The following is a 19,037-nucleotide window of genomic DNA, read 5'->3' as shown; positions in this document are numbered from 1 at the left end:
ATTTTCCTCAACGTGATAAATGTCAATATGTGTACGTGAACATCATCTTAATGTCGTGTTTTGGAGGGGCATGCATGTGTTAGCTGAGGCATCATGTTTAGGATTAGATTTTGTCAAATAATATCCAAGTATACACTTCGAATAATTTACAATGAGTTACGATTTCAAACATACCAGGTAGATGAAATGAATTGAATAGTAAGAAGGGTTTCAATTATATGAAAACAAATTACCCGAGATAAATTCTAGGATAAATTATTTTAATACTTAAATTATTAGTTTTGGTATGTTTTAATACCTAGACAGAGAGAGAGAGAGAGGGGAGACGAACTGTGAATCACAAAAAAGACAGACGCTTGCATAAGAGCGGTGGTCGAATCTATCCACTCTTCTCCACACAGGCCGTCCTCTATCTCTCCGGCGGCGCCTTTCTAGTTTCTCCCTCTATCTGCACAATTATTTCTTTTCTTTCATTCTAAATAAAGATTTTATTCTGAATGATAATCATCACTGACTACATTGATTAATCAACAATTTGAGCAGGCCTTAGGGTTGTTAATGTCAGTTCCTGGAGCTTCAAATACAGTTCTAGAATCTGTTGTTCCATACTCCAGAATGTCCATGATCCAATTACTCAACAAGGTTCTCTTCTTCTTCTTTAATTTGAAATTCCATCTTTTAATTTAAAATAATAATTAGTAAATCAGATTTTTCGGCGCAGATCCCTGCCCAGTATTGTAGCCAACAAACTGCCGATGAATTGGCCTTGCTTGCTTATAGTCGCGCGCTGAGCTTTCTTCTCAAGGTTCTAAAGTTCACATTTTGGTTTTGCTTTATTTTCAATTATTAATTTGAAATGAAAAGATTGTAAAACATAAAGCTCCATCTAGCTTTGGAACTGCTTTTATTATCTATTCCAACTTTCACTCTATGTATGATCAATAATAAAATTGGAAATTTTGTAAGTTGGGAGATGCTTGTTTTCTAGAAGACTGCACACTGATTTTAAATTATTCTGTTGAATTTCGGAATCCTTATCAATTTCCTTAACTAGTTATTTACCATATGTTATTGAATATTGTAGACACCTAATTTTCGTCATTTTATTAGTAATATTATTGTATTATATAATTATATATATATAATATTATTAATTTTATCATTTGAATTGTGCAGGCCCATACCTCACGTGTGCAGAAAACCATCAGAAACCTTAGCAGTTTCTCCACCAGCGCCGCATTTTGCACGACCGTTTCTCACGCAACAAACCCACCATTCTCGACGCCTACATCAACAACCAAGGAAACCAACGAGTATTAGGATTCTAGTTTCAATAGGAGTCTTAAAATAGGGTTTTTTTTTATTATAAATAAGATGTAACACAAAACGGACTAGAGGGAAACCGAATTCATCGTTCCTTGGTTATTTGTGAGGCTGCACCAAAGAAGAAGGCTGGTTTGGCTGCCAAGTGGGCTCGACAAGCTGAGAAGAGGCGAATTTAGAACAAAGCGAAGAAATCCGAAGTCCAAACCCGGATGAAGAAGCTCACAGATAGAGATTAAAGACCAAAAGATGAGGAGAATGAACGTTGATGCATTACCCACCATGAAACTCGAAGAGGCAGCCACAAGATTTACGTGAATAACATCCGTTGTAGGGTATGGCCGAGAAGATCAGCGAGGAGATCGAGAAAACCTCCAAACGGAGGAAAAGCGCCGTCGCTCCAAGCCTGGAGTCTGCTGCTGTATCGTCGGAATCCGATCAAGCCGAGAGCGAAGATGCGGATTCAATTGCTGAGGCTATTGCGAGTCAGGTAAAAGAAAACAAGATCGGCGTAGTTCTTTCTCCCGGATCGGAGTAGTGCGGCTGAGCAAGCAAGACGATGGTGTTCATGATACTGACCAAGCTTCGTGTAGAGTGGGTGTTAATTTACCTATTATTAATGGTGCATAAAGAGTTTGCATGCAATTACAAATATTGCACAGAGACCAAGAAAAGTCTAGCTTACACCCACGTGATTATGGCTCTAGCCTTATCACTCCACAAGGTGATGTAATGGGTTTTGCTATTATCCCATGCACTAATAATGTGTTTTGCTATCACGTGAAAGATTTTGCCACTAACCTTTATATATATATATGTTTAATTTCATTTTTCCATAAATTTTCTTTTTTTACTTTCTTTATTTTATTTATTTCCATTTTTTATCTTCTTAAGGGTACAATTTTAAATCTATCGGAGGTAAGTAATTTGAATCGGGTCTTTTAAATTTAAATTTAAATTTCAAATTTTCGTAATTAAGACAACTGGAAATTACGTAGTACCGAAAGGGCAGTTTAAGGGTGTTAACCCTTCCTTGACTGTAACCGACTCCCGAATCCGACATGTCTCTGGTAAAACGCAGATCAGGTAAGAAATAAGGTATCCAATCTACCTATTTGTTTTAAAATAAAAGATCGGTGGCGACTCCAATCCACATTTTTCAAGTCGAAGCCCAATTCCGGGGCCCAACTGAAAGACGGTTACGACAGCTTGGCGACTCCGCTGGGGACAGGTAAGTGAGTCAGGCCGAAATTAATTTTCGGTTGTCTTTTTTAGCGAAAATTACAAGTTTAAATTTTAATTTATTTATTCGATTCCAATTATTTATCTTTGATTTTTTTTTCAAGTAAATACTTGTACTGACGTTTTTTCAATGATTTCAGATTTTTGAAAAAGTTTTCATCTAAAGGCTCTATACCCGAGCTCCGAACCCGTTTTAAGTGAGGGTGAAAGCGACGCCTTTGTGTGAATTTATTCACCGTGTGGGCCTAGCAAGTAGCCTTCGGGATTCATATACCTTATGTCTTCGTGTGAATTTATTCACCGTGCGGGCATAAGGGAATGTTTCCTCTCGAGTTTAACTTAGTCCACATAAGCTTGTAATGGGCTTAGGACTAAGGGTCTGGTAAACCCATGGGGGCACCGACAAGGAGAACTCGGATCCCGTTTTTTAGAACCTAAACCGGGAGGCTATGGAGAATTAGAGCCCACCCCAAAACCTCATTCCAAACCCTAGGCTGCTTTGTTTCATGCTTTACTTTCTGTTCAAAGCATGCGAACTAGACAAATATGCGGTTAGGATTTGTGTGGAATTAGCATGCGAGATAGAGATCATGTCCGGGTATGAATTAAAGCATGTGGGGTAGATATCATGTGGGGTAGGTCCTTTTATTTTCATTATTATTATCTTTATCTTACTAACTCTTTTCAATTTTTCTCTCTTTTATTTTATTTCCATCATCTGCATCATTCAAAAGAGGTGTTGATCCACAAAAAAACGTGTTCGTTAACCATAAATAATTTGCATTAATGGACAAAGGGGTTGTAATACAAGAGATGAAAAACGCAGGGGTCCGGCTATGGTCAGAAAAGACTCAGAAAGAAAATGAGGACAATTTGCAAGACAACTATGTGTCACATTCGATCAAGAAGACATGGTGCCCACAATCAAGTACATCAAAAGTTAACTTTTCAAAAATTGGTTGACAAAGGTGACAGAGGCAAGACGAGAAAAAGGTTACTGACCTCGAGAGTCCATTCAAAGACAACAAGAACAAGATGGCGATTCACTGTCGACAAATTCAAGAAACAAACAAATGAACTTCGGATAATCCCTTTGATAGAGGATTTCAATGGAATTTATGATTCAACAAATGATGAAAGCCAGAGATGCAGTCATTCGACACTTTTTGGGAACCAGTACAAAAAATAATTCAACATTTTCACGGTTCATCCAGAGAGGCCGGAGCGGTTCGACAGGTTATTCAACCGGTGAAAGACGAAGGCAAATGACTAGTCAACTTGTTCCGGGTCTAGAGGATTTAGTCCGAATGTACCTTTAAATATGTTTATTGTCTCTTAAAAGATAAAACATTTTTGTCCCAATTAAGGTTATTTACAATAACAAACATGTTTTTGGATCAATACCTCGAACATTTCATGCATTTTTGCATTTTGCATCTACATTTCATTTTTTAAGCATTTTCATAAACATGGAATTTCTTTATGGAGAATTCGATGAAGTGGTTTTAACCACATGACACCACATGGAAGCAAGATTGTAACATCATCAAAAAACTGAAATCACAATGAATGAGCCCGATCAGCTGGTTGTACGAATAAGCCTGCCAAGATGATCTGAGAAAATAGTCCACATATCCTAAGGGCTACGATGTTGAAGCTGTTTGCAGTTGCCACATAGGATGCCCCAAACATTCCTCTGAAAATTGTAAGGCACTGAAGCGCAAGATCCAAACCCTGATGGATTCAGGGGCATGGACAGCCGAAGAAGGGGGCATAGTATATACCATTTGCACTTAGAGCATTGTTTTGTTTGAACACGTCTTTGATCTTTCATGTTTGTTTAATCTTTTAAACGGCTGAATTTATGCTACTTTTTAAGGTGGAGCAATTGAACAAATTTTAATCTTTAGTTCTTCGAATATTAGATGAATTAAATATTCTTTTAATTCTTCCAGAATTATAGATTTTTGACATATGACAAGATTAGGCCTTTCTTATCCTGTCTCAAACCCCAAAATAAAATACCTTGATTCTTTACCCAAAATAACTCATGGTCAGTACCAAAAAGACCAAATTTTGACATTACCTCCCTTTGAAATTCTTGGACATTGTCTTTATCTTTTTGATACACTCATACCTTTCTTTGAGTCAAATAAAGTCACACCATTGTCTTTTTAGACTCAAAATTGACATTTTAAAACTCAAGGCATTGAGTTGTTCACTTGAACATGAGCATTCTTCTAAAGACACAACTTGGGGCATCTCGCCGGGAGCCTGAACATTGAGACATCTGGGGGGAAAAAAGAAGAAAAATTCATTCGAAATAATTCTATTATGCATTAATTACACTGTTGTCATGTGAATAGAATTAATCCTGAAAATCTATCCCCCTGGGGATACCTCTTATGTGAAGACTTACATGTATGAAATGATGAACGGCTTTCTTTTTTTATCCCTTCACAACAGGAAAAAATATATCCCTTGTGTCCCCTTTTGAGCCTATAGTTTTTTTTCTTCTGATTTAACCCTAACCAAGGATCACCCTCCACACTGGAGGGCAAGGTGGAAGAAATCTGCTCACATGAGTGAAGACATCAATCCAAAGGAGATACCAAATGCCAAGTGCGAAGATCCAATCAGAACAAAAGAAAAAAGAGAAAAAAAACAAAGAAAAAGCAAAGAAAAAAAGAAAGAACAAAAATCAAAAAGAAAAAGGGACAAAAAGCACATGCAAAGATTTCCTAAAGACAAATGGCACATCAAGCTTCAAACTATGAGATTGATCAAGCATAATCATTCCCGAATCACTTAATCACTTCACTCGAAGATCATTGAGCATCAAGAGAAAGAGACATTTTGAGCAAGACAAGATTAAAGGCATCAGAACGAATTGATCCTTGGTTCAACACCCTGAAACACTTGTTTGGGCCTATTTATCCTTTTCTTTCATAACCATGAACCCTGGCCTACATTACGTGCCTTAAAAGTCCCTTCTAATCATACATGAAGTTCTGAACAGAAGAGATTATCTTCAGATTTCATCCCGCCCATAAGGATTAATCTTTATTTGCAAAAAACAATGTAATTAATGCATGGTAGAGAAAAATAACAAAGGGGGGTTCAAGACGTAAATCCTGAATAACGTCTTGAAACCAAAGGAGGATTCGAGTTGAAAACCTGAAAAGGTGGCTCGAATATAAAAATTGTGCAACTGAGGCGATCACACAAATTCCTTGATAAGGCATCGCACAATCCGAGTGTGACAACGAAGGTTGGGAGTCAGAGAACACTTCCAGAATAGGAGCATGCAGGCCACCCCATCAAACCTTTGAAGCATCAAATGCCAAACCTTCAAGCATCAAATGCCAAACCTTTGACCAAACACAATAACTTGAGACTTTTTATCCTTTCCTTACTTAACCATTTCCCAAAGATAGCTTTGATCTTGGCACTTTTCAAATAGCTATAATTTATTGAAGGATTAACATTGTAATTAATTCTTTGATATCCAATGAACTCTAGTTTTATGATTCGTCTCAATTGTAAAACCGTGAAAGGGGCAATATTTTCAAAACTCTTGATTAAATATTTTTTGAAACTCTTTTTGATATTTTCAGGACTTTGAAAGTAAAAGAGAAAGAAAAACATTTTTTTTCTCAAACAAGACAGTCTCTCTAGAGTGGATCTTGGTAAATGGCATGTGACTCTTAGACACAAAACTCATGCTTGGAATCAATGCTGAAGCAAGAAATGAGGAACATTTGGGGCATCTTTGAAGATTCAACATCCTAATGCGAATTATCAGACCTTTTTCAGGAGATAAAATATAACCAATCCATGTTACATGCATCTTATGCATACATTTTAAAGTATCATTTTTTTTCACATACATTATTTTTGCAGCTTTTAGAGTCAAGTTTCGATTTCAAGACGAATGATACTCGATTCAAAAGCACCTTTGAAGATTGATGTTGGTTGCTTAACTCAGCAGCAAGAAGCTACACTTCAACCAACTCGACAGATTGAAAGATCGACATTCATCTTCAGATTTGACATTTTCAATATAAATTTTGTCTCTCTTGAGACAGTCTCATTTAATGCAGATGATTATCTCACTTGAGATTGTTTTTTTAAAACAGACTTTGTCTCACTTGAGACTGTTTTACTCGAAAGAAGATTTATTTCACTCAAGATTGTTTTTCTTAAAACAAGATTTGTCTCGCTTGAGACCGTTTTCACTAGAAGATTTTATCTCGCTTGAGATAGTTTCCCTTGAAACAAATTTTGTCTCTCTTGAGACAGTTTCCCTTGAAAAAAAATCTTTGAATATGTTTTCCTTGAAACAAGTTTTGTCTCCCTTGAGACAGTTTCTCTCGAAACGACACAATTTGCTCGAGAGTAGATTTCAACTTCACAACGATGGATATCTAGCTCGAAGCCAAACTTCATAATAAATGGGTCTCCACGGTTTCAACTTCACGGTGAAGGGAATCGTGTCCACCCGCAACATACAATACTTGGATTTCAACTTCACGACGAAATATATTCAAGTCAAGGCTCAACTTCACGGAGAAGGGGCCATTCGCGATTTTAACTCCACGACGGAGGATATCGTACCCACACATCTACGATTTCAACTCCACGACGGAGGATATCGTACCCACACATCCACGATTTCAACTCCACGACGGAGGATATCGTGCCATTTTGAGGCTCAACTTCACGACGAAAGGGCTTCCCAGTTTCAGAGCCAATTTTAACTTCACAATGAAGAATATTGGACTCGAGACAACACAATTTCAACTTCACAGCGAAGGGACAGCTGGTTGTTAACAAACAATTTCCCAGTTCCAGAGCCAATTTCAACTTCACGGCGGAGGATATTGGACTCTGAACAATACAACTTACTTGGATTTCAACTTTACGATGAAGGATATCCAATTCCTGGCTCAACTTCACGGCGAAGGGGCCACCCACGGTTTCAACTTCACGACGAAGAGAATCGTGCTCACCATTGTCTCTCTTGAGACAGTTTCCCTTCAAACAAGTTTTGTCTCTCTTGAGACAGTTTCCCTTGAAACAAGTTTAGTCTCTCTTGAGACAGTTTCCCTTGAAACAAATTTTGTCTCTCTTGAGACAGTTTCCCTTGAAACACAACCTTTGAAATTGTTTCTCTTGAAACACACAAAAAAAACCTTTGAAAATGTTTCTCTTGAAACACAAAACCCTTGAGATAGTTTCTCTTGAAACACAAAATATTTGAATTTATTTCCCATAAAACAAAATTTTGTTTCCCTTGAGACCGTTTCTCATGAAACAACAAATATTTCTGAGATCGTTTCCCTTGAAACGAATTTTGTCTCTTTTGAGGCAACTTCTCCTGAAGCATCATCTGAACCGTTTCATTCAGCTCGAGGGCCTATCAACCACGCGTTGGAGTCAAGAAACTACTTTCCAGACGAATTTTTTAACCAAGGTCTTTAAACCAAGAAGAAGACCGAAGTTGACTACAGTTTGGCAGCGATAAGCCACATTCTGATTCAAATTCCGAACTACGACTTCAATTCAATGTCATTTCAAGATGGACTCGACTTCGCGACGAAGAAGCCATCTGCAACACAATTCGACAGGGAGTTATTCTTAATTTATCAGAGTCAATTTTTCAACTCCACGAACGAAAATTTGTGTCCTTTTGTCTTTGCCCTATTTTTTGTTCCACGAAAAAGGACAAAGAGGGGCAACTGTAGACACCTAATTTTTGTCATTTTATTAGTAATATTATTGTATTATATAATTATATATATATATATATATAATATTATTAATTTTATCATTTGAATTGTGCAGGCCCATACCTCACGTGTGCAGCAAACCATCAGAAACCTTAGTAGTTTCTCCACCAGCGTCGCATTTTGCACGACCGTTTCTCACGCAACAAACCCACCATTCTCGACGCCTACATCAACAACCAAGGAAACCAACGAGTATTAGGATTCTAGTTTCAATAAGAGTCTTAAAATAGGGTTTTTTTATTATAAATAAGATGTAACACAAACGGACTAGAGGGAAATCGAATTCATCGTTCCTTGGTTATTTGTGAGGCTGCACCAAAGAAGAAGGCTGGTTTGGCTGCCAAGTGGGCTCGACAAGCTGAGAAGAGGCGAATTTAGAACAAAGCGAAGAAATCCGAAGTCCAAACCCGGATGAAGAAGCTCACAGATAGAGATTAAAGACCAAAAGATGAGGAGAATGAACGTTGATGCATTACCCACCATGAAACTCGAAGAGGCAGCCACAAGATTTACGTGAATAACATCCGTTGTAGGGTATGGCCGAAAAGATCAGCGAGGAGATCGAGAAAACCTCCAAACGGAGGAAAAGCGCCGTCGCTCCAAGCCTGGAGTTTGCTGCTGTATCGTCGGAATCCGATCAAGCCGAGAGCGAAGATGCGGATTCAATTGCTGAGGCTATTGCGAGTCAGGTAAAAGAAAACAAGATCGGCGTAGTTCTTTCTCCCGGACCGGAGTAGTGCGGCTGGGCAAGCAAGACGATGGTGTTCATGATACTGACCAAGCTTCGTGTAGAGTGGGTGTTAATTTACCTATTATTAATGGTGCATAAAGAGTTTGCATGCAATTACAAACATTGCACAGAGACCAAGAAAAGTCTAGCTTACACCCACGTGATTATGGCTCTAGTCTTATCACTCCACAAGGTGATGTAATGGGTTTTGCTATTATCCCATGCACTAATAATGTGTTTTGCTATCACGTGAAAGATTTTGCCACTAACCCTTATTATATATATATATATATATATATATGTTTAATTTCATTTTTCCATAAATTTTTTTTTTACTTTGTTTATTTTATTTATTTCCATTTTTTTATCTTCTTAAGGGTACAATTTTAAATCTATCGGAGGTAAGTAATTTGAATCGGGTCTTTTAAATTTCAAATTTTCGTAATTAAGACAACTGGAAATTACGTAGTACCAAAAGGGCAGTTCAAGGGTGCTAACCCTTCCTTGACTGTAACCGACTCCCGAATCCGACACGTCTCTGGTAAAACGCAGATCAGGTAAGAAATAAGGTATTCGATCTACCTATTTGTTTTAAAATAAAAGATCGGTGGCGACTCCAATCCACATTTTTCAAGTCGAAGCCCAATTTCGGGGCTCAACTGAAAGACGGTTACGACAAATATATTAGGAGTAAAATAGTTGAGGGAATTGGAATATAGCTGCAAAAGTGAACAGGCTTTACTTCTTTAATTGTTTGGGTTCTGGCCAGTTTGTATGACATGGGTTATATTCAACTATCTGAATAGGTTCTCCAGTTCTTGGTGTCGGCTTTACTGGTTCTTTGGCTACCTCCCGTCCAAAACTGGGTAACCATAGGTATGTTTCTTCAAATCTACCTTTGGTTAACTGATATGTAATGACCCATTTGCAGTTTGGTTAAGTGATTTAACTATTTCTGATTGAATAATGTTTTCCTAAGTTGTACCTTGTAACAATGGTCTTTTGACTTGCCCTTGCTGCTTGGTTTGATATTAAGTTTTGGTCACAAGTAACTGAAACCAATCAAGAAAAACATAAAAACCACACAAATGGCCAATCATTCAGAATGTTAGTGGCTTCATTCAATTTTGTCAAGAGTGCAACGGATTGTTTGAAAGTCTTTGAGGCAATAATTCACACATAAAAATATAATCATATAAGGAAAATGCCTTTTTTAGACTCGAAAGAAGTAACTGTTTGATTTCCTCAAAGTTCCACATGGAAATGCTTGAATCTTATGCATGGAGGCTGCAGTTTTTACTTGTTTGCAAAGTGATTATTAGTTACCCTTTTCTCGATGTGTAGGTTTCACTTGCCAACAAGAACCTCTGATCGACATTGGGCATCTACAGTTACCCTATCAAAGGAAATTAACATTTGATTATTTATTTTTATGTAAAAATTTGTTCTTGGGCACTGTATTTGCATTTCTCATATCTGATACGGAGTAATCTAGGGCTTGAGGAGTCGAGATCAAGAAGAAAAGGTTTCAAGTTACTTCCTACTTAAGGTGTGTGATATGTACATCTGCTTTATTTAATGTTATGTCTCTATTACTAATTGCTTTTTTTGTCCACTAAATTTTTTTGTTATAAATTAGTGACGCTTAAAATATCTTGGAAAGATAGAAAAGGGAAAGTTTCTGATGGTTTTTGAGTTGTTGACTGTCATGTTGCATCTCTCGACAAATACTGCAGTTTTATTTCTTTTCCAACATATATTGTAGGTTTAACACGTTCAATAATGTTTCTATAGGCGATCGCTAATGCCTGCAAAGTCCCCCGATTTGGTTCAGCGTTGACTGAATCTGATGTTGCTGATGAACGTGAAAGTTCTTTGATGAAGATCAGGAGTTAGAGCAACTTATAAATGGGCAAATTTGCTTTAAGGTTTATCTGTTTACAAGCGGTAGGTTTGAACGTCTTCTGAATTAAATCCCATTTACAATTTGAGTATGACACCTTTTTGTTCTTTTTTTTTTAATTATATCTTTGATCTGTTATTTACAGTATGGAAACTGCTTTGCTCAGACAGATAAGTCAAACGGTGATAGGAAGATTATACTCTCTGGATCCTTTAATCCGTTACATGATGGTCACCTCAAGCTCTTGGAAGTTGCCACCAGGTTTGTGAATGTGTTTTAGTAACTTAAATTTCCGGAAGTGTTAACGTGGTTATGATTTATTTCATTATCTCATTTGTTTTAGAAATTAGATGCTTTTGATCATTTTCATCAAACTGGTCCTTGTTGGCAACTGGACTTGCCTACTTCTTGTGGTCTCTGAAGCGAACTTTAAAGGGCTGTCTATTTATAATTCAGATGCCATTTGCATTGAACTGGTTCTTGCTTTCTAGTGGATATGCACTATTCTGTGTAGTCTCCAAAATGAACCTTATAGAGCTGTGCATATATGCTATGAAAGGAAAGGTGAATTTTGCTGTTGTGGAGCCTGTTAAAGTTTAAAGATCAAAGATCTAATACGCGTCTCATTTCTGCCTTCTTTAGTATGCATTCCAACACTCATTTTTGCCTATTTAGTGAGATTCCTTTTGGCCATACATGATAAGTTACTCATTAAAGGTTCAACGATGCAGCATTTGTGGTGATGGATATCCTTGCTTTGAATTATCTGCCATTAATGCTGACAAACCTCCATTGTCAGTACTACAAATCAAAGAGCGAGTTATGCAATTTAAAAAATTGGTGGGTCTCTTTAATTTTGTAATATTTGATTGTCTTAATGTATATCCGGTGGCAATTGTGATTCCTTGAATGTTAAAAGTTTGTGTGATACTAAGGGGTAAAAACATAATTGCTTGTAGGAGTGAGGATGGACCTTGAGTTAGGAAATCATATTGGAAAGGCTAGATGTTTTTGTTAGAGTTTATGCTTATTTTGTTAGTTTATAGCATGCATTTTAATGGTAGTTGGTTTCCTTGATCCATATACGATTTTTGCAGGGTTCCCTAACTGCTACCATTTTGATTTTACAACTTCTATAATAACTAATAAGAGGCTTGTGTTTCTCTAATGGCAGGAAAGTCGGTAATAGTTTGCAATCAGCCTTATTTCTATAAGAAAACTGAACTTTTTCCCGGTAGTGTTTTTGTAATTGGTGCTGACACCGTAGCGAGGCTTATTAATGTACGTCATTTCTAATTCCTTTAAAATTATGACATTATATCAGGATCTTTTTTGATAAGTTTGTTAGATATAGTTTCATAGACGGGTTTAAAGTTCAAAATTTATGTTAAAATATTTATGCTAGTTTTTCAGTTGAGATCTTCATGAAGAATAATGCTCCTTCTAAGTTATAACATCAGTATAATGTGTCTATTCTGATAATTAAGGTGCAAGACCTGACTATTAAGGGAAAACTAAATTTTCTTATATGCATATTTGAGCTATATAAAACAATATAGAGAAGATGGATTTTGCATTATCTTGAACACAGCTTAAGTTTCCATTCCCTTTCCTATAGATGACTTGTTGAATTAGCTACCTTTTGAGTCATTGGGGTTATTTTTTGTTTTCTACTAAAATATGGAAATGTGTACACATTCTAAAACATCATTCAAAATTCTTTTACGATGAACTTATTTTTGAAAAACTTTTGGAGAAAAATAATGCTAGAAGTTTCAAGTATAATTACTGCTACTTTGATGAGAAGAAAAGTACCCCATAGCGTTGTCTAGCTGTTGCTCCTGGTGAAGAAGAAAATATTAGAGGCATGGAATGGTTATTTGCATAATTATACATTTTAAGAGTTTCTCATCAAAAGACTGGCTATAAACTTTGTAGCTTTGAAAACAGGGAAAGATAAAATGTCTACTTGCCTTGTATGCTTAATTGGGTATGAGAGATATATGATTCAATGAAAATATTGCATCAAACTTTATTCATAATCGTTCCTCTGGCATGGTTTAGGGTCAGATATTGCAGTATCAAATAGAGTAATAAAACAGAACTGGATGTTCAGGTTGTGATACTGCTTCCCTCTGCTATCCATGAATATTGATGTTGGTCATCCGTATGCTAATCATGATTGGATTTGGCTGCTTTGTATACGCACGCACATGGACACAATAACTAGTGACTTAAATGATTAATGATGAGTGTATTCAGGCCAGGGTTATACATCCATTTTGGTGCAACATGTACTAGTGTTGGGTGCGTTGAATGATATGTTGAGTTTTGCTATTTATCTTACTTTGGCAGCCTAAATACTATGACGGGAGCTATCATAGGATGATAGAGACACTATCTGGATGTAAAAGAACAGGATGCATCTTCATCGTGGCCGGTCGTAATGTTAATGAGTATGCCAAATGTCAGGATGGTTAAAACACATACACGTTCATATTATTTATCCAAATCATAAATTTTAGCCCCCTCTTTTATTGTTCTGAGATTTCAGTCCTCATGTTCTTTTTTTAATATTGGGGCAGGTTCTCGAGGATTTTGATGTTCCTGAAGTATTGAAAGATATGTTTGTCCCAATGCCTGCTGAAAGGTTCCGCATGGATGTCTCTTCAACTGAAATAAGGAAAAGCCGTGGAATGTAAACACTTCTTTTACACACACAATAAGAAAACAATGCAACACTTCTTTTACACTCGCAAAAAGAAAACGCTAAGTCTGATTTTTGATGAGATTGTTGGAAGAAATAATTATAAATTCCAAAATAAAAATCATAAAATGGATATTGTTGATGATAGAAATAAGATTATGGTGACAATTTTTTTCTTCCGATCTGGACAGAATGTTACCGACAACTGCTCAGGTGAGATAAAAGAGAAAACAAGCGAACTGGAGAAGATGAATAATCATTTGAGAGAATGAGATCAGAAGAAAGAGTATTCTCTCTTATCCAGCCTTGACCCTTAGTACTAAGGTAATGATTATTTATAGATTGATCGGATAAATAAACTTAATTATCAAATAGTAAGGTGATTGGATTATGATTATATAATCAGACCGTAGATGGTTGGAAGATGTGAAACTCCAAAAAGCTTCGAGGAATCTGAGAGGATTCGGAGTTTTATAGGCTTCGGCCATTGTATTAGTATTAGGGTTGAGAGTACCTAAAACATGCACCAAATCATCGATGAAAACATAGGCAAAGTACACTGGTAAATATTAACCAAGGAAGTGTCCTATATAATACAATAAAACTTTCAAGCTACCTAGCTTATATATATTGATCCACAGCTCATTCGGTCCATTAATTCTTTTGATCTAAACACATACCTCTCTAACAGAAATCACCAAAATTTTAGGGGGAAATTAAACAACCTCAAGCACGATAGAGTTACACCTTCTCAAATTCACGAGGCTGCTGTGTCATTCCAAGACCTTCATCCTGATGTTTCTCCCATCCTCCGGTATCAGCTCTGGAGTGAGCCCAGTAATACAAGATCGATCCCACCAATGACAACAAAGTTAGAGCAGCTCCAGCAGCAAACACCCCTTTCCTGAGCGTAGCACATGATAAGTCATCTCCACCGAAGATCCCTCGATACTTGGTGTGGTATGCATTCCGTGCTGATCCCGCCAGTAAACACGCCTCGGCTCCAAGAAAGCTTAGCCTGATTCATCGTTCATATTTTATTATAAAACAACAAAAATATTCAAGATGATTTTAGTGCATTGAAGATAAGGAGCTACTTGCCTATATCGTGAGGGGGGTCGAAGTATGGTTTAGGGTTTAGGTCGAAGATACGAGGTTTGTTAAAACAAATACAAAAGGCTCAAAAATTAAGAGAGAGGGGCTGAAGTTTTTTGTGATCACAATATGGCTTTGAGCTTGAAGGTGCAAACGTTAAGATGGTTGGGTATTAAGTAGGACTAAGGAGATAGTGAGAAATGAGAGATTCACCTGCAAGCTGGGATAGCTCGATAAGGGGGCAAAGGTTAGCCACATAGGATGCAGATGGATAAAATAATGGGAGAAAAAACTCACTACAATCGGCAGTAAATTACAAATAGATTATATGAGAGTACGCCAAATTCTAGAATACAATAACCTTAATTCTAAATACATGGTTATATAATTATACAGACGGTAAAATCAACGAGATAATGCATTGAAATTTTTTTTTTCACGAGATAGTGCCCTCGCCAGATTAATTGCTCAGATGGGGTGATCTCTACAGTCCCCATATAGGTCGCCAGATGCTCCGGGCGACGTCCTGGGGTAGGTCTCCATGCACGCCCAGCGACCTACCAGGTCGCCATGCACGCCCAACGACCTAGGTAGGTCGCCATGCAATCCCCAAAGGTCACCATGCAGTCCATGCTTGGCAAATATATAATTTTAAATATATATATGAGGCATGCAGCATCTCATCGGGCCTCTATCTACATATTCTTTTGTAGTGCTGCGCTGCACCTTTTTTTTCTGGCTTTTTAGCCCTGCTGAGATTCCCTTCCTCTCTTCCACCCTTAAAGTAACAAAACAAAAGGTTCCTTTGCCAATGGCTATTAATGTCTAATGGCCAATGGTAGCTAATAAAAAACAACGCGAGAAAAACTCTCTCGATGGAAAACCCTAACAATATAGCCAATGAGTGCTTTCTATCGGGAAGCATGGTGACAAACCACCCGACGATACAGACCAAGCCCGATTAAGGAAGCAACAATAAGAAGAAACGAACCCGAGACTGCGAAGTTCAACCCAAAACTTGCTGGGGAGGGGGGGGGGACAGAAAACTGAAGAATTGCTAGGAAAAGACCTAGTTATTTTGACACCTAATGCACCTGATGATATTTTCATGGAGGATTCTGAAGTAGGAAGAGTTGGAAAAGTGAACGAGATCGTAACCCTAAACAAACTAGAAATTCATGAGGGAGAGAGAACTTACGCCGATATAGTGGCTGGAGCAAGAAAAAGTGCGCAATCGAGATTAGGAATGCTTGAAGATGATGATATCGTTCTTCTGGGGGACTAGGTGGTAATAGATCAAAATCCAATTTTCTAAACGTATGCACGAAACCATTGATCAAAGTATGCAAAACTTAGTCATAATAAAACTCTTAGGTAAAACTACAGGTTATAAGACCTTGATGACGATAATCCAGATGCATGGACTGCATGGTGACCTTTGGGAATTGCATGGCGACCTACCTAGGTCGCTGGGCGTGCATGGCGACATGGTAGGTCGCTGGACGTGCATGGCGACCTACCCCATCAAATAGGGACGTCGCCCGGAGCACCTGGCGACCTATATGGGGACTGTAGAGATTACCCCATCTAAGCAATTAATCTGGCGAGAGCACTATCTCGTGAAAAAAAAAATTTCAACGCATTATCTAGTTGATTTTGCCACAGACACTAACCCTAATTGAATAAAATTATACCATACTATAGTTTGAACTTTTCGAGTCAGGTCAAATGAAATTCAGTCTCTCTAACAAATAGAATAATGTTTGTACTTTGTAATTATTATCAAGTAATAGTAATTCAACAACTAGCATGTGGGTACAACCTGTGAGCCTCTAAGGTAACTTAGTGGGCTCCATTACATGCGCATAATTGACTGGCGGTGGGGAAATTTCGGTGCATCCAGACAAAATCAGCCATTTCCATTTCAGAAAATGGACGGGCCATCTACATAATCAGTTTCTAATTTGGAATATCCGTTCCCCCAAATCTTGTCGATGAGACATTTTAAGAAATGAAACCACTTACAGTAAAACCAGATACAGTAAATCAAAGTAATAAATATAGTAAATCAAAGTAGCACAGAAAAATTACCAGGATAAAACGAAGAAGAAGATGGCGCAAGTGGTGGATGAAGTGGCGGAGACGAGGCCTTTCCCAAAACAGAGACATCTAGTGACGCCGTTAACAATAACCTGGCTAAGAAGAAGCAGGCCAAAAGCACACAGTCCGTACACCGTCGACGCATCCGTACTGTAGAGGCAGTAGGTCCTCTCGTCGTACCGATCGGGCACCACCTTAGCCTTCAAAGAGGGAAAAAAACCACCACGTTAAGCTAAAGCAACGCAAGAAACCAGAGTTTATAAGTGAGAGTGAGAGAGAGTACAAAGCTACGGCGTCGTTCAGCGCCGACGGCGAAGACGAAGGCGATGAGGTGTAGGGCGGTGATGATGGCTAAAATGGAAACGGACATCGCCATTGTTGTTACCTTGTTTTCCAGGTTTGAGGGGGACGAAAAGAGGTCTAAATAGATGTTGAGAGGGGGGGGGGGAAAGGAGGCTTTTGAGGTTAAAAAGGGCAAAATGAAATTGGCCCTGGAGGCTTATGCGGCTAAAGTAAATAAAATGTCTTCTTCTTTCCTTTTCCATTATTTCAAAATTATATATATATATATATATATATATATATATATATATTGTATGAATTTCAAATAATAATATTAATTTAAATAATTTTTTAAAAATATATTTGTATAATAATATTCGTGTAACTTATAGATAAAAATATGTTTAAATTTTTTAAATAAAAATAAAAGTAATTAAAAAATTATAAATATTCGATTCATTGTCCTAATCTAATCACGATATAAATCAGTGCTTTTGCTTTTTGGATGCTTCTGGAATACGCTGCGGCCTTGTGTGGTGCTTGTCAATTTGCAGACTTCTTTTTCGTAAGAAATGATCTGATGGTTAAATAACGATATCTTATGCTGCATTTGGTAGGGGTGTAGAGCTTAGATTGGTGAATGGTGGCATAAGTTGGCATTTGGATTAGATTGGATTAGTGGGTGCTTTGATGGTTGATTGGGCAACATCTACCAAAACTTGCAGGAAATGATGGGATCCTCCCTTTCACCTCTCTTTATTTTTCATTAGAAAAATTGGCTTCTCTTGGCTGCTGGAACAGAACGAGATCGCTCAACGATTTGGAGATTCTTGCTAAAGCTTCACACTCTCCCGAAGATTAAAATCTTTGGATGGAGGGCCTGCTAAGAAGCACTTCTTACGGGGGCTAGATTAGAGCCAGTAGTTTGTGTCCGATGTGCCAGCAAGGGGTCGAAACGGTGGTACATGCTCTTAGGGACTGTCGGCTAGCACAAGATGTTCTTATGTTCTCTGGTTTAGACCAGGCACTCGTTAACTCAAGGACCTCAACCTGCAAGGAATGGTTTGAAGACACAACAGCGAGTCTGGATAGAGAAGGTTTTGCTCGGTTCGTGGGCCTCCTTTGGAACATTTAGAATCGCCGAAACAAATGGACTCATGATAAAGAGTGGCAGAGGGATTATGAGGTGGTTAAGACCGCTTTAATGCTTGGAAATGATTACAAAGAGGCATTGGGTATCACGACGGAAAACAAAATCAAAATCAACGTTGATGGTGCCTTCATCGCTAGCACAGGTGTCACGGCCAGTGGTCTTGTGGCTTGCGATCACCATGGGATGGTGGTTAGCGGGATGGCACGAAGACTAGATAATGCTCATACGGTAGAATCGGCTGAGGCAATTGCCTTCAAGGAAGGCATCCTCATGGCAATTGAGAACGGTTGGGAACAAGCGATAATTGAAGGGGATGCTGTCTCAACTGTGAACCTATTGACAAATCCTCATGAAGACATTTCGGTTATTGGATTGTTGCTCGAAGAGGTACGTTCTTCTCTGGTCGAGGCACCGAACATCAAAGTTCATTATGCCAGCCAAGAGGCAAATCGGGTGGCGCACACTCTTGTTCATTGGGCTCTGTCGAGGACCAATCCTGTTTGGTTTTTCTATGATGAACCGGAATGTTCAAAAAACAATGTAAATCTTGACGCTATTGGCTTCTAATAAATTCTATGATTTATTCAAAAAAATAAAAAAGAAGAAGGGCCTGCAATGTAAATTAGTGTAAAAGAAAAAACTAGCTAACAAAGACACATGAAGCTAATGTCACGTCCCGCACTTCAAAACAGAGACGAGCATGTCAAAAA

At 37.9% G+C, this 19,037-nt stretch overlaps 2 protein-coding genes across 5 annotated transcripts; one reads left to right on the top strand and one right to left on the bottom strand.

The window, feature by feature from the left end:
• Positions 1-332: 332 nt before the first annotated feature.
• Positions 333-13,731, top strand: LOC120171262. Of its 4 annotated transcripts, XR_005520863.1 has the most exons (10): positions 333-642; positions 722-805; positions 9,894-9,963; positions 10,432-10,636; positions 10,882-11,034; positions 11,136-11,251; positions 11,722-11,830; positions 12,165-12,271; positions 13,346-13,457; positions 13,576-13,731. XR_005520863.1 is itself a non-coding variant. In XM_039178993.1 (9 exons), exons 5-9 carry the CDS (start codon positions 10,996-10,998, stop codon positions 13,590-13,592), a joined length of 393 nt encoding a protein of 130 aa, XP_039034924.1. In that variant the 5' UTR covers positions 333-642; positions 722-805; positions 9,894-9,963; positions 10,432-10,636; positions 10,882-10,995; the 3' UTR covers positions 13,593-13,731. The 4 variants fall into 4 exon arrangements, 3 of the variants coding, with proteins under 3 accessions (XP_039034924.1, XP_039034925.1, XP_039034926.1); XM_039178993.1 differs by lacking the exon at positions 12,165-12,271; XM_039178994.1 differs by lacking the exons at positions 333-642; positions 722-805; positions 12,165-12,271 and having other exon boundaries at positions 9,834-9,963.
• A 500-nt stretch (positions 13,732-14,231) lies between these two features.
• LOC120171261 lies at positions 14,232-17,301 on the bottom strand. Its single transcript, XM_039178992.1, has 3 exons — positions 17,176-17,301; positions 16,884-17,092; positions 14,232-14,715 (listed from the first exon to the last, which is right to left on the bottom strand). The coding sequence occupies exons 1-3, from the start codon at positions 17,266-17,268 to the stop codon at positions 14,439-14,441; spliced, it is 579 nt and encodes a 192-aa protein (XP_039034923.1). The 5' UTR covers positions 17,269-17,301; the 3' UTR covers positions 14,232-14,438.
• Between the last annotated feature and the right edge of the window lie 1,736 nt (positions 17,302-19,037).

The sequence above is a fragment of the Hibiscus syriacus genome, unplaced genomic scaffold, assembly GCF_006381635.1.
Source record: "Hibiscus syriacus cultivar Baekdansim isolate YM2019G1 unplaced genomic scaffold, ASM638163v2 tig00111832_pilon, whole genome shotgun sequence".
NCBI lineage: Eukaryota > Viridiplantae > Streptophyta > Magnoliopsida > Malvales > Malvaceae > Hibiscus > Hibiscus syriacus.
Note: the sequence above shows the minus strand (reverse complement) of the source record. Positions and strands in the feature narration are given on the sequence as shown.